Below are 15,460 nucleotides of genomic sequence, written 5' to 3'. Positions count from 1 at the left end.
CTGAGGACAAAACGGAAATGTGCAAAGTCTTGTAAAACGACTTCTTTCTCCTTGCTTCTAGGGCCATTTGCCTCGCTGCTGCCGCCCAATGAAAACAAGATCATGGGGAATCAAACTGTGCCAGCTGAATTCATCCTTCTGGGATTTTATAACATCCAGAGGTTACGTTTCCTGCTGTCTTTGGTCATCTCCATCATCTACATTTTCATCCTCTTGGGGAACAGTCTCATCATTTTCCTCTCTGTGGTGGAACCACGTCTCCAAACCCCCATGTACTTCTTCCTCGGAAACCTCTCCCTCCTAGATGTCTGCCAGACTACCACCACTGTCCCCCAGATGCTGGTGCACTTGCTGTCAGGCAGGAGCAGTATCTCGTATGAAAGGTGCGTGGCACAACTCTACTTCTTCCTCTTCTTTGTGGGTGCTGAGTGCGTCCTGTTGGCTAGCATGGCTTACGACCGCTACATGGCCATATGCAACCCCCTACACTACACACGAATCATGAGTAGGACATTTTGCCTGCTGCTGGCATCTGTCTCCTGGCTGAGTGGCGCCCTCAATGCAGCCGTGCACACGTCCCTGACCATCCGCCTGCCTTTCTGCGAGGCCAATGGGATCAACTACTTCTACTGTGACATCCCACCCTTGCTGGCCCTCTCCTGCGGAGACATCTCATTCAATGTCACCATGATACTGGTCTCCAGCATCTTCATGGGGTGGAGCCCCTCCCTGTGCATTGGACTTTCATATGGGTGCATTGTTTGGAGGATACTGAAGATACATTCTCCCGAGGGGAGGAGAAAGGCATTCTCCACCTGCGCGTCACACCTCACTGCCGTCCTGCTCTACTACGGAAGCAGTATCTTCACATACATCAGACCCCTGTCTAGCTACTCACTGGATAACGACAGGCTAATCTCCCTGCTCTACAGTATTGTCACCCCTATGTTAAACCCACTGATCTACACGCTGAGGAACAAGGATGTGAAGAGGGCCATGAAAAAGGCACTGGTGAGGAAAATGTTCTTCTAAGAGAATCAAGAACACTGGTGTTGGTTTCTGCTTCCATAAAAGGGATGTAGGAAGCTACAACCTATGGGATCGGGCAGTCAGGACGGGGAGTGGGTTTAACTGGTTTTATGGAGAGGCATGGGGAATCAGGTTTTATCTGATGACTCTTGGAGGGGAGTGGGTCTAGGGGTTAGAGCAGGGGAGTGAAAGCTCCAGGACTGTTGCGAAGAACTTTCCTATTTATGGACGGAAGTTTTTGTAGGGATGCTAAGTGTTATTGTTAAAAGTGGAGGTCCACCACAAGGAACACCTGAGAAAGGATTAACCAATAAAACATTACAATTAAATGGAACCTTAATTTATTGCACAGATCTAGCAGCTGCATGGCCTTGCCTGCATCTCACGCACTTATGAAAGATGTGGACAAATTGGTGGGGAGCCCAAATGAGAGTAACCAAAAAGATCAAAGGTTTAGCAAACCTGACCTATCAGGCAAGGTGAGAAAACCAGGACATGTTGGTCCTGAGAAAATCAAGGTGGGGAGAAAGGAACCTGATAAAAGCTTCAAATAATTAAGGGTTTTCAAAGGAGGAGCGAGATCCATTGTTCTCCATGTCCACTGAAGGTAGGATGAGGCTTAATTTGCCACAGGCGAAATATTAGGAAAACCTTCCAACTCTCGGTACTTAAGCTCTGGAACACCCTGTCACCGGGGGGGTTTAAGATCAGGTTGGACAAACATCCATCAGGCTAGCTTAGGTTCACTTGGTCCTGCTGGAGTTTGACCCCTCCCCGTCTCTTTCCTGCTCTCCGTGGCCTAAGAGAACAACTTTTGTCCATCTGTTTTATGGCAGCCTTTGCAATGTTTGAAGACTTCTCATGTCCCTCCACCAATGTCTCTCTTCCAAACTAACAGAGCTAGTCCCTTCTGCTTTTGCTCAGGGGTCTTGCGTTCCATCTCTTCAATTGTCTTTCTCACTCACCTCTGGATCCTTTCCCATTTCTCTGCATCCTTTCCATAGGTTGGTGACCAGAACTGGGCCTCATACTGCACCTGAGGCTTACCCAGCACTGAGTAGCATGGTGCTCCCAGGATTCACATGCTACACCTCTGGCAATGTAACCAAACATTGCATTGGTTATTTTTGCTGACCCATGTTGAAGTTGAGAACCACCATAACACCCAGGTCCTTCTCAGTGGAGCTGCTGCCAAACCAGTTAGCCCCCAGGTCTGTATGGGTACGTCTACACAGCAAAGTTATTCCAGGATACCTCCAGTATCCCGAAATAGCTACCTCCCATCTTTTGAACGCATCCGCTATTTTGAAATATAGCGGAGGCGCCATTTCACCATCCTTGTAAACCTCATTCTACTATGAGTAAGGGATAGCTCGAAATAGTCCTTTATTTCAAAATTTGGCACCGTGTAGACAGCACCAAATGATGAAATAAGCTATTTCTAAATAGGTTCAAAATAAGCTATGCAATTTGTGTAGTGCAAATTGTGTCGCTTATTTTGAATCTATTTAGAAATAGCTTATTTCAAGTTTCGGGTGCTGTGTAGATGCACCCTATCTGTACATTTGGTTTTTCTACCCTACATGTAGCACCTGACATTGGTCTGTGTCGAATTTCACTTTGTTCTCTATAGATCAGTTCCCCAATTTATCAAGATCCCTCAAATTTCAGTTCTATCCTCTGAAGTGTTTGCCCTCCCAGCATGGTGCCACCTGCAAATGTCATCACACTGCTGTCTATTTCTACATCCAGGTCATTAGTAGAGACAGCAAACACCAGACCCAGGAGACATCCCTGAGGAATCCCGCTGGCGACCTCTCTCCAATCCAACATGGTGCCTTTAATAGCTTCTCTTTGTTTACAGTTTTGTATCCCATTATCAGTCCACTAATGGTAGCTCCCCAGAGCCCGCCTTTCTCCAGCTGACCTGTCACACTGTCCTGTGGGACTGTGTTGAAGGTTAAAAGTTAGACACTTGGCATGTGAGCAAGAACCAGCCAGCCAAACCCTGACTGACAGAAAGTTCAGAGCCCCGGCTTTCCGCATCCAATGTCCGGTCTCCAGTCCTGGCCATCCTTGATGCTTCAAAGGAAGGAGACTAAAAAAGAAATCCTTCTCCCAGAATACATTGGCGGGGAAACTTTCCTGACCACGGCAGGTTGGTGGCTGCAACCCTGAAGCACGAGCGTTTAGAAAGATAAGATGTACACTGGAAGGAAGCCCTAGTTTGTTGGTAAGTTTTTGGGTGGCACGTCCTCCATGCCCATATCTGCTAACATGCCCCATTGCACAAGTCACACCCTGCCCCTTTCTTCATCCACATTTGCTCACTCATTGTACCAGACCAAGCGAAGGTCTGAACTCAGGGACAGTATCCAGGTAGTTGATGTGATATCCCACCGGTCTATGCACAGGTTTCCCACTCAGTCACGTTTGTGTGACTGTGGGTCCCTGTAAATGTGAGGATAATCTGGCCCTCGAATGCCACACCCACCCCTCCGGACAGTGGTTCCATGCTGGAGTGACTCCAGTGAGATTAGCATGGCCAGTCTTTATTTCAGGGCTGGTCAGCAGCTTTTAATTTAAATGCAAGACTTCAGGGGCACTGGCTGGGCTGATTGAGTTGGGGTTGGTCCTGCTTTGAGCAGGGGGCTGGACTTAATGACTCCTGAGGTCTCTGACAGCCCTGGTATTCTACGATTCTATAAGACTGGTCTTTACAGAGTCATTTAGCTTATAACCCGCCCCTCTGTGTTCTCCGTGGGCTTTACAGCTAATTACATCAGATGGATCTTTAGGGGTGAGGGGCCCAAGGGGAAGTTAGAAGAAAAAGTGTTGTGTGCTCCCCATGTTGGTCATTTCAACCATCCCAGTCAGGTTTTTGCCAAGCCGGGACTTAAACACCTCTGGGGATGGCGATTCCACCCCCTCCTAGGGAACCCATCCCAGTGCTTCACCGCCCTCCGAGGGAAATCATTTTTCCTAATAGCCAACCTAGACTCCCCACTGCAACTTGAGACCATTGCTCCTCATTCTGCCACTTGCCACTACTGAGAACAGCCTCTCTCCATCTTCTTTGGAACTTCCCTTCAGGAAGTTGAAGGCTGCTATCAAATCCCCCCTCACTCTTCTCTTCTGTAGACTAAATAAGGCCAAATCCCTCAGCCTCTCCTCATAAGTTAAATGCTCCAACCTCCTAATCATTTTGGTTGCCCTCCGCTGGCTTCTCTTCACTGCATCCACATCCTTTTGGTAATGGGAGGCCCAGAACTGGATGCAATACTCCAGATGTAGCCTCACCAGTAAAGAATAAAGAGGAATAATCACTTCTCTAGATCTGCATTCCTCGTAATGCAGCCAGCTATGCTGTTAGCCTTCTTGGATATAAGGGCACCCTGTTGATTCATATCCAGCTTCTCATCTACTGTCACCCCTAGGTACTATTCTAAAGAACTATTGATTAGTTTTGATTGGACAGAGCTATATCCATTCTCTCTATTATCTAACTGAAATAATGTAACCCTCAAAATCTATCTATCCCCATATACCCCATCTCTCGCTCGCCATTTTACTTAGTCATATGTTCAATTATAAGAAGCCACTGTGTGTTTTTTTGCTTTGTGTTAACCCCATAGATCATACAATGCTGCCATGAGGGTGGAGAATGCAACACTAGTGACCCACTTCATCATCCTGGGCTTCCCCAGCCTCCAGAAGCTGCAGCTGTTGCTGTTTTTGGTGGGCTTGGTCATATACATGGTGACCTTGTCTGGACATATCATCATAATCCTGATAGTACGTATCGACCGCCGCCTCCATACCCCCATGTACTTTTTCCTCAGCCACTTCTCCTTCCTGGAGATCTGGTACACCTCCAACATCATCCCCAAGATGCTGGAGGGATTCCTGGACAAGGACAAATCCATCTCCTACACTGGCTGCATTGCCCAGCTGTACTTCCTCATCACCTTGGGCACTGCTGAATGCTTCATCTTGGCCATCATGGCCTATGATCGCTATGTAGCCATCTGCAACCCACTGCGCTACCCGATCCTCATGAGTAACAGTGTTTGTTTTCGGTTGGCCCTGAGCTCTTTGGTAGGGGCCTTCCTTGTCAACATTCCACCCCTGGTCTCGGTCTGCAAGTTGCCCTTCTGTGGGCCCAACCAGATCAACCACTTCTTATGTGATAATTCACCCTTGCTGAAGCTCTCTTGTGTGGACCCCCGCAAGGCTGAGACCATCAATTTCATTGTGGCCACCGGCGTCATTGTCAGCTCCTTCCTCCTGATTGTGGTCTCCTACGTCCTCATCCTGGCGACAATCCTGAAGATTCCTTCGGCCACAGGGCGCCAGAAAGCTTTCTCTACCTGCGGCTCCCATCTGGCCGTAGTGGCCATCTTCTTCGGCACATTGATGTTCATGTATGTGCGGCCAACATCCAGTGACTCCAATTATTCAGTTGACTTCAACAAGGTGGTGTCCGTGTTCTACACGGTGGTGACGCCCATGCTGAACCCTGTAATATACTGCCTGAGGAACAAGGAGGTCCAGGAAGCTTTGAGGAAAGCCATGATGGGAAGGTGTCTACTGCTGCCCAAGGCTAAACACATTTCCAATGGGGGTTTGTAAGAGAGCGGATGGTGAAGCTGGGTACTGCAGGGAGTATGCGTATCTCAGTGTGTGTGTGTGTGTGTGTGTATTTTTTATTAAGTGAAGAATTCATTTAACTTTTCATGTTTTTGGGACAGTCTCCAGTGTTTTAGACAATAGTGTTCCTAAGCAGAAAGAATTTTTGCACTGTATCTACTTCCATAGCCTACTCGATTCCTTCTCATAGACCCTGACTAAACTAAACCTAACTTATAAGCATGAACATTAAATTACCCATAATTTATTTCAGCAGGGGGAAAAAGCATATTTTACACATAATGTGACTTGTTCATATATCCTATTACACCGAAAACTGCACTCTCCATACCTTAAACCTGGCTGCAAGAAAAGGAAAGGCATGCATCTAGCTTTGCGTACAACATGTAGCATATGAATAAGTATTCTCAAGGAATATACTTTAAACATCAGACTCTGTTGACTTTTCAGTAGAGAAAAGTGAAATGTAAAAACAGGACGGTTTGGGAATAAACCAACAGGAGAGGACAGAATTTGCCCCAAGAGACCAACACAAATTATGACAGTGCACCCCAAGTGCACCCAAAGTGCCAATAAATCACAAAAAATATATACATGCAAACCCTACATGGTACATTGCACTTATAATCTAATCTAACCCCACATACCCCCTCTATCCATCCATCCATCCATCCATCCAGATGAATTCAAGAGGGGACTGCTCAGCTGTGAAGATGGTGTCACAATGAGGGCTTGGCTTCCTTGACCACCGGATGATGTTCTGGGAGGACGGACAGCTAGGCAGAGATGGGTTTCACCTACCGAGGAAGGGGAAAAGTATTTGGGGACAGACTCGCTAACCTAGCGTGGAGGCTTTTAACTTGGTTCTATGGGGACAAGTGACCAAAGCTCACAGGTAAGTGAAAAACATGGAGACCTGGGAGATGGGTCAGAAATGAAAGGGTGCATGGGCTGTAGTAGCAGAGATAAAGAAGGAGAAGGGAGCACTGGGGGAGGGAGAGTAAAATCAAAACAGTATCTTAGATGCCTGTATACAAATGCAAGGGGTACAGGGAATAAACAAGAAGAACTGAAAGTGCTAGTAAATAAACACAACTATGACACAGTTGGTATCACAGAGACCTGGTGGGGTAAGACACACGACTAGAAGATGGGTGTAGAAGGATACAGCTTGCTCAGGAAGGACAGGCAGGGACAACAGGAGGTGTTTCCTTATACATATAGGCTGTGTCTACACTGACCACTTATTCCGGAAAATCAGCCGCTTTTCTGGAATAACTTGCCAGCTGTCTACACTGGCCCCTTGAATTTCCGGAAAAGCACTGACGATCTAATGTAAAATCATCAGTGCTTTTCCGGAAAAACTATGCTGCTCCCGTTCGGGCAAAAGTCCTTTTCCGGAAAACTGTTCTGGAAAAGGGCCAGTGTACACAGCAGAGATTTCTTTTCTGCAAAAAAGCCTCAATTGCGAAAATGATGATCAGGGCTTTTTTGCAGAAAAGCACGTCTAGATTGGCACAGACGCTTTCTGTAAAAAGTGCTTTTCCAGAAAAGCATCCCGACAATGTAGACGCACTTTTTCCAAAAATGCTTATAATGGAAAACTTTTCCGTTATAAGCATTTCCGGAAAATCATGCCAGTGTAGACGTAGCCATAGAATGTATATCCTTGGAATGAGGTGGAGATGGACATAGGAGACAGATGTGTTGAGAGTCTCTGGGTTAGGCTAAAAGGAGTAAAAAATAAGGGCGATGTCATGCTAGGGGTCTACTACAGACCATCTACCCAGGTAGAAGAGGTGGATGAGGCTTTTTTCTAAACAACTAACAAAATCATCCAAAGAGCAGGATTTGGTGGTGATGGGGGACTTCAACTATCCAGATACATGTTGGGAAACTAACACAGCGGGGCACAGACTATCCAATAAGTTCTTGGAGTGCATGGAGAGAAAAATTTAGTTCGGAAATTTGAGAAAACTCCTAGGGGGGAAGCTGTTCTAGATTTGATTTTAACAAATAGGGAGGAACTGGTTGAGAATTTGAAAGTGGAAGGCAGCTTGGCTGAAAGTGACCATGAAATCATAGAGTTCATGATTCTAAGGAATGGTAGAAAGGAGAACAGCAAAATAGAGACAATGGATTTCAGGAAAGCAGACTTTAGCAAACTCAGTGAGCTGGTTGGTAAGGTCCCATGGGAAGCAATACTAAGAGGAAAAACAATTGAAGAGAGTTGGCAGTTTTTCAAGGGGTCCAGAGAAGATCTACAAAAATGAGTAAAGGTCTAGAAAATGTGAGCTGTGAGGGAAGACTGAAAGAATTGTTTAGTTTAAAAAAGAGAAGACTGAGAAGGGACATGATAGGTGTTTTAAGGAGGAGGGAGAAAAACCATTTTCCTTGGCCTAGGATAGGACAGGAAGCAAGTGGCTTAAACTGCAGCAAGGGAGGTTTAGGTTGGACATTAGGAAAAACGTCCTGCCTGTCAGGGTGGTGATAAATCTGGAATAAATTGCCTAGGGAGGTTGTGGAGTCTCCGTCACTGTAGGTATTTAAGAGCAGGTTAAACAGACCTCTAGATGATCTAGATGGTGCCTGGTCCTGACGTGAGGGCAAAGGGCTGGACTTGATTATCTATTGAGATCCCTTCCAGATCTATCTATCTATCTATCTATCTATCTATCTATCTAATCTATCCATCCACACACACATTATGTATCTATCTCTCTATCTGTTTCTCTGTCTATCCATACCAACACACCCGATTTATCTACCTATCCCCATACAACTCATTTATCTATCTGTCTGTCCGTCCATCCGTCCTCGTGGAATGAGGAGTAACGGTAGTTCGGAATAGGAAGCCTAATTCGAACTATCTAGTCCGTGCCACGTGTAGCTGCGGGGCACGGAGTCCGCACTAGCGGACATTTAAAAATGGCGGCGCCCGGCAATATGCAAACGAAGCCGGGGAAATTCAAATCCGGGCTTCATTTGCGACTCCGGTTGCCTACATTACCACCCTAGTTAAAACTAGGGTGGTAGTGTAGATATACCCCCAGAGACATGAGTGTTTTCACGTGGAACATTTACATATCATTATGTCAAGGTGCCGTCCCAAAAATCCCATTGGGATTGTTCCCCAGTATGCTGATAATGCCACTGATGCCTACCTTCCTGTTCTCTGGAACTACCCACCACCCTGTCCTGCTGGGCCAGACCCTCTGGTCTCCCCTAGACAAAGCACAGGGATGGGGTAACCGCCCTCTGCAGAGCAATGCAGACACTGAACCACGTCAGTTCTGGGAGGATGCAGTTCTAAGGATTCAGCACCTAGGAAACCAACCCCCAAATGGGACCCCGAATAAATCTGTCTTACCCCGTATAAAAATTTAACACAGTGAAATCTTATAGGTTAGCACCCTTTAACAATGAAAGAGAGATATGCACAGTGGTTGCTTCCCGCAGGTAACATTTATTTGCACTGGGCCTGAGAGTAAACAAAAGTGTTTGTTGTGAGTACAAACAGTAGGATTTAAGTGGTTGCAAATGAAAACAGGCAGATCAAAGTAAGTTACTAAATTAAAATGAATAGACAACGTATAACTAGTTCTAATCCACTAAGAAACTTGTTACATGCAAATTCTTACTGGAAACAGCTGTTCTCATTTCATGTATAAGCTTCCAATCAGAGTTCTTCAAGTATCTACGTAGGTTAGGTCAGGCAGTGTCAAAGGTCAGTTATAGACAATGGGCTGGTAGCTTCCCATTGCTTCAATGGACTCTGCCCCAGGGTAGGAATCTTTTGTTTGGCATCTCCCCTTCCCATGACAAAAATACCTGGCTCAAAATGGATTCCAGTATCAGATGGTATAGTCATAGGGGGTACATCTAGACGACAGGCTTTTGTCAACAAATATTGTCGACAAAGCTTCTGTCGACAAAGAGTGTCTAGACTATAGCCAGTTCTGTCAACAAAGCAATCCGCTTTGTCAACATGACAGTGTAGACGCAAAGGACAGTGTAGATGCAATAACGCCTTCCGTTGACAGAACTCTGTCGACAAAAGGTGTTATTCCTCTTAGAATGAGGTTTACAGCTGTCAACAAAACTGCTAAGTTCTGTCAACGTTATGTCAACAGCACTCAGTGGCAGTGTAGACGCAGGTATAGTTTTGTCAACAAAAGTCCACTTTTCTCGACCAAACCTTGTAGTCTAGACACACCCAAGAAGTGGAGCTGTTCTGAAGCACATCCCATTTTCAACCACGGGTGTATATTACATTTCACATTGGTACAACATTAATTTGGAGATGCCACTTTGACTAAACATTCCTGTTTGCTTTTTTCAACCAACTTTCAATCTGGTCAAACGGTTTCAGAAGTTTGAATAAAAAAAATCCTTAAAATGTAGATGGAAAAAGTAGCTTTTTTTAAAACACAGTTTCCCCTGTTTTCCTACATAGCAGGTCATTCACTCTCTAAACAGCCAAATTTCAGTGAAAAAATGAGGGCACGAGGGGAAAGGGTCAATAAATGCTGGTGGATTTTGCTCATTCTTCTCATTTTGATGAACTATTTTTGTTTCTCAAATTTCTCCAGTTGCATGCAAAGACGTTCTTCTCTACCATTTCCCTAAAGGCTCCCTTTGCCTCGTTTTTTCCTTAGCGTGTATATTATGGGGTTCAACACCAATATCATGACTGTGTGCATGAGGGAAATCATTTGATCACTCCCTGAGCTGTAGTTGTCCTTGAGCCTTAGGTAGGTGATAACAGTCATTCCATTGAAGAAAGTCGCCACTGTGAGGTGGGCAGAGCAAGTGGAGAAGGCTTACGCCTTCCCCCTGCCAATGGCAGCTTTGGGACAGTGACAATCATGTGGAGGCAGGACAGGCTTATCAACAGGAAAGGGCCCATGGTGAGCAGCGTTGTCATGGCCAAGAAAACAATTTCAATCTTGGATGTGCAGGTCCTCCTCACTGCTGGTTGGCTGGATTCAGAGCCAGTTACGAGATCCACAACATGTCTCCTCACTTGCACGGGATGCTGAGAAAAGTTGGGGAGCAAGGAAGACAGATGGGAGAAACACCGAAATTACAGGAATAAATGGAACCATGGGGCAGGGACGGGCTGCTCTTGTGTGTCTGATACTGATCCACCAGGCCAGTGGGCACCCTGGAGTAGCATTTCAGTAACTATGTGATCCACAACTCTTAAGTTAGGTTCCCAGGCTCCCGGGACAATGAATGGGGACAGGTAGACACCCCAGAATAATATACCAGAGCAGGGAGACACCTAAACTAGCCAAGAGATACTTGCTGAAGCCCACTCACAAGAGTTTGGCACCTACGCTGCAGCTGGAGAAGGCATCTGTCTCCGTTTGTGGCCCACAGTACAAATCCTTCTACTTGAACCCTGCAGCTTAGGCATAGGAGCCTAAATACATTTAAAAGTCTGGCCTGTAGTCAAGGTCGTGTCTACGCAGCAGGGCTTAATTCAAAATAAGCTACTCAAATTGAGCTACGTCAATTGCATAGCTTATTTCCAACTAGCTTATTTCGAAATAGGGAGCGTCTACACAGCACTTATTTCAAAACAGAACACTCATCCTCTGACTTCCCTTACTCCTCGCACAATGAGGGTTACAGGAGTCGGAGGAAGAAGTCTTCCAGCTTGACAGTATTTCGACTTTATTTCAAAACAACTGCTGGCTGCGTAGACGCAGACTAAGTTATTTTTAAATAACGCTAGTTGTTTTGAAATAATGTAGCTGTGTAGATGTACCCTAAATCTGGAGGTTCAGAACCTTTGTGGTTGTGGGCCTCTGGAAATGTGGGTCCGATTCTCCAATGGGTGGATATTAGCTTGATTCCACTGATGTCATCTTGGGCAACAAAATGGCGGACGGAATTCAATGTAGGTAAAGGCAAGATAATTCCAATGATACCTATAAAACCAGGGGTCTACATTAGCCGTTACCGCTGGAGAGAGAGATCTTGGAGTCCTTGGTGGACAGTTCTCTGAAAACATCTGCTCACTGTGTGGTAACAGCCAGAAAAGCTAACATAATGGCAGGAAACACTAGGAAAGAGACAGATAATAAGAGAGAAAATACCATGCTGATAATATAAGCCACTACTGCCCATTGTTCAGTACAGCCATTGGTTCCCATCTTTTCCCCTTTGCTTCCCCTGATTGGTTCCTATCTAGTTTCTCTCTCGCTTTCGCCTTCCCACTCATGGGAGTCACTCAGCCTAGGCTCCATGCTTCAGGCCAACAGCTGCACCCGTTTTTTATAGTCCTACAGCCCAACTGGTGAGAGCCTGAACCAGCTGACTAGGTCATCCGGGACCTTGCTGCAAGCTGTTCATCACTGTGTAGACGTATCCAGATCAGCAAGCTGCAGGGTTTGCTGTGTCTAAACTGTCCCAGACAGACGGTTTCCCAGCCTTCTTCAGAATACCTCTAATGAAAGCCCTTCTATGACCTTCCCAGGCATCCGTTCCATTCTCCGGCTGCTCTTAGGGGTGGGAGATGTTCTCAGAAATTCAGTCGAAATCTGCTGTGCTGGAGTTTGACCCCCTGTCTCTTTCCTGCTCTCCATGGTCTGAGAGAACAACTTTTGTCCATCTGTTTTATGGCAGCCTTTGCAATGTTTGAAGACTTCTCATGTCCCTCCTCCAATATCTCTCTTCCAAACTAACAGAGCTAGTCCCTTCTGCCTTTGCTCACGGGTCTTGCGTTCCATTTCTTCAATCGTCTTTCTCACTTGCCTCTGGATCCTTTCCCATTTCTCTGCATCCTTTCCATAGGTTGGTGACCAGAACTGGGCCTCATACTGCACCTGAGGCTTACCCAGCACTGAGTAGCATGGTGCTCCCAGGATTCACATGCTACACCTCTGGCAATGTAACCAAACATTGCATTGGTTATTTTTGCTGACCCATGTTGAAGTTGAGATCCACCATAACATCCCGATCCTTCTCAATGGAGCTGCTGCCAAACCAGTTAGCTCCCAGGTCTGTATGGGTATGTCTACACAGACTAGTTGTTCCAGGATACCTCCAGTATCCCGAAATAGCTACCTCCCATCTTTTGAATGCATCCGCTATTTTGAAATATAGCGGAGGCGCCATTTCGCCAGCCCTGTAAACCTCATTCTACTAGGAGTAAGGGATAGCTTGAAATAGTCCTTTATTTCAAAATTTGGCACTGTGTAGACAGCACCAAATGATGAAATAAGCTATTTCTAAATAGGTTCAAAATAAGCAATGCAATTTGTATAGTGCAAATTGCGTAGCTTATTTTGAATCTATTTCAAAATAACTTATTTCAAGTTTCGGGTGCTGTGTAGACACACCCTATCTGTACATTTGGTTTTTGCTACATGTAGCACCTGACATTGGTCTGTATCGAATTTCACTTTGTTCTCTATAGATCAGTTCCCCAATTTATCAAGATCCCTCGAATTTCAGTTCTATCCAATGAAGTGTTTGCCCTCCCAGCATGATGCCACCTGCAAATGTCATCACACTGCTGTCTATTTCTACATCCAGGTCATTAGTAGAGACAGCAAACACCAGACCCAGGAGACATCCCTGAGGAATCCCGCTGGTGACCTCTCTCCAATCCAACATGGTGCCTTTAATAGCTTCTCTTTGTTTACAGTTTTGTATCCCATTATCAGTCCACTAATGATAGCTCCCCTGAGCCCGCCTTTCTCCAGCTGACCTGTCACACTGTCCTGTGAGACTGTGTTGAAGGTTAAAAGTTAGACGCTTGGCATGTGAGCAAGAACCAGCCAGCCAAACCCTGTAACTGAAAGAGTGTAACCCTCAAAATCTATCTATCCCCATACACCCCATCTCTCTCTCTTGCCATTTTACTTAGTCATGTGTTCAATCATAAGAAGCCATTGTGTGTTTTTTGCTTTGTTTTAATCCCACAGATCACATAATGCCACCATGAGGGCTGGGAATGCAACACTAGTGACCCACTTCATCATCCTGGGCTTCCCCAGCCTCCAGAAGCTGCAACTGTTGCTGTTTTTGGCGGGATTGGTCATCTACCTGGTGACCTTGTCTGGACATATCATCATAATCCTGATAGTACGTATCGACCGCCGCCTCCACACCCCCATGTACTTTTTCCTCAGCCACTTCTCCTTCCTGGAGATCTGGTACACCTCCAACATCATCCCCAAGATGCTGGAGGGCTTCCTGGACAAGGACAAATCCATCTCCTACACTGGCTGCATTGCCCAGATGTACTTCTTCATCAGCTTGGGTACTGCTGAATGCTTCATCTTGGCCATTATGGCCTATGATCGCTATGTAGCCATCTGCAACCCATTGCGCTACCCGATCCTCATGAGTAACAGTGTTTGTTTTCGGTTGGCCATGAGCTCTTGGGTAGGAGCCTTCCTTGTCAACGTTCCACCCCTGGTCTCGGTCTGCAAGTTGCCCTTCTGTGGGCCCAACCAGATCAACCACTTCTTTTGTGATACTTCACCCTTGCTGAAGCTCTCCTGCATGGATCCCCGCGAGGTTGAGACCATCAATTTCATTGTGGCCACTGGCATCATTGTCAGCTCCTTCCTCCTGATCATGGTCTCCTACGTCCTCATCCTGGTGACAATCCTGAAGATTCCTTCGGCCACGGGGCGCCAGAAAGCTTTCTCTACCTGTGGCTCCCATCTGGCCGTAGTGGCCATCTTCTTTGGCACCTTGATGTTCATGTACGTGCGGCCAACATCCAGTGACTCCAACAACTTGGTCAACTTCAACAAGGTGGTGTCCGTGTTCTACACGGTGGTGACGCCCATGCTGAACCCTGTGATATACTGCCTGAGAAACAAGGAGGTCCAGGAAGCTTTGAGGAAAGCCATGACGGGAAGGTGTCTACTGTTGCCCAAGGCTAAACACATTTCCAATGGCGGCTTGCAAGAGAGCGGATGGTGAAGCTGGGTACTGCAGGGAGTATGCGTATCTCAGCATGTGTGTGTGTGTGTGTGTGTGTGTGTGTGTGTGTGTGTGTGTGTAACATTAAATTTGTAATCCCGCAAGTCAATATGCTTCATTCCTTTTAATTTAACTAGGTTTACAATGCACAGTCTCTATCTCTGTCTGTCTGTCTGTCTCTCTCTCTCACACACACACAGAGACACACACAAAATCTCTCATTCATATTCTGGAAGCCAGAGTAGATTATCATAAATGATTGCTTGGCATAAATGGCCAATAAATGGCCTAAATGGCCAATCAATGGCGCTACTACTACAGGACTACAATACTTTAAATATAAGAAGTTAACATTATCACTAATAAGAGTGTTGTGAGCAAGACACGAGAAGTCATTCTTCTGCTCTACTCTGTGCTGATTAGGTCTCAACTAGAGTCTTGTGTCCAATTCTGGGCAGCACTTTTCAAGAAAGATGTGGAGAAATTGGAGAGGGTCCAGAGAAGAGCAACAAGAATGATGAAAGGTCTAGAAAACGAGCTATGAGGGAAGACTGAAAGAACCGGGCTTGTTTAGTTTAGAAAAGAGAAGACTGAGAGGGGACATGATAGCAGTTTTCAAATATCTAAAAGAGAGTTCCAAGGAGGAGAAAGAAAAAACTGTTGTTGTTGGCCTCTGATGATAGGACAAGAAGCAATGGGCTTAAAGGGGAGCAAGGGAGGTTTAAGCAGACAGGATGATGGGAGAATTCTTTCCTCAACCTATCACTGTCCACACTAGGACTTGGATTTACTTAACATGCTACTAAGAGTGGGGGTAGTCACATCCCTG

General features: G+C 45.9%; 4 protein-coding genes across 4 annotated transcripts in view; 3 read left to right on the top strand and 1 right to left on the bottom strand.

Moving 5' to 3' along the window:
- The window catches only part of LOC102462711 (olfactory receptor 14J1-like), an 80,975-nt gene that overhangs the window by 30,859 nt on the left and 34,656 nt on the right, over positions 1-15,460 (bottom strand). The window lies entirely within an intron of this gene.
- Positions 103-1,032, top strand: LOC102460511 (olfactory receptor 5V1-like). Its single transcript, XM_006122770.3, has one exon. The coding sequence runs from the start codon at positions 103-105 to the stop codon at positions 1,030-1,032; it is 930 nt and encodes a 309-aa protein (XP_006122832.3).
- Positions 4,681-5,661, top strand: LOC102460267 (olfactory receptor 6B9-like). Its single transcript, XM_006122769.3, has one exon. The coding sequence runs from the start codon at positions 4,681-4,683 to the stop codon at positions 5,659-5,661; it is 981 nt and encodes a 326-aa protein (XP_006122831.3).
- On the top strand, positions 13,636-14,631 carry LOC102460029 (olfactory receptor 6F1-like). The gene has a single exon (XM_006122768.3). It carries the CDS (start codon positions 13,636-13,638, stop codon positions 14,629-14,631), a length of 996 nt encoding a protein of 331 aa, XP_006122830.3.

This window comes from Pelodiscus sinensis, chromosome 30 (assembly GCF_052426305.1).
Source record: "Pelodiscus sinensis isolate ZL-2025 chromosome 30, ASM5242630v1, whole genome shotgun sequence".
Lineage (NCBI taxonomy): Eukaryota > Metazoa > Chordata > Testudines > Trionychidae > Pelodiscus > Pelodiscus sinensis.
Note: the sequence above shows the minus strand (reverse complement) of the source record. Positions and strands in the feature narration are given on the sequence as shown.

Coding starts and splice junctions, on each gene's coding strand:
- LOC102460511 (XM_006122770.3), top strand. CDS start 103: ATGGGGAATCAAACTGTGCCAGCTGAATTCATCCTTCTGGGATTTTAT.
- LOC102460267 (XM_006122769.3), top strand. CDS start 4,681: ATGAGGGTGGAGAATGCAACACTAGTGACCCACTTCATCATCCTGGGC.
- LOC102460029 (XM_006122768.3), top strand. CDS start 13,636: ATGAGGGCTGGGAATGCAACACTAGTGACCCACTTCATCATCCTGGGC.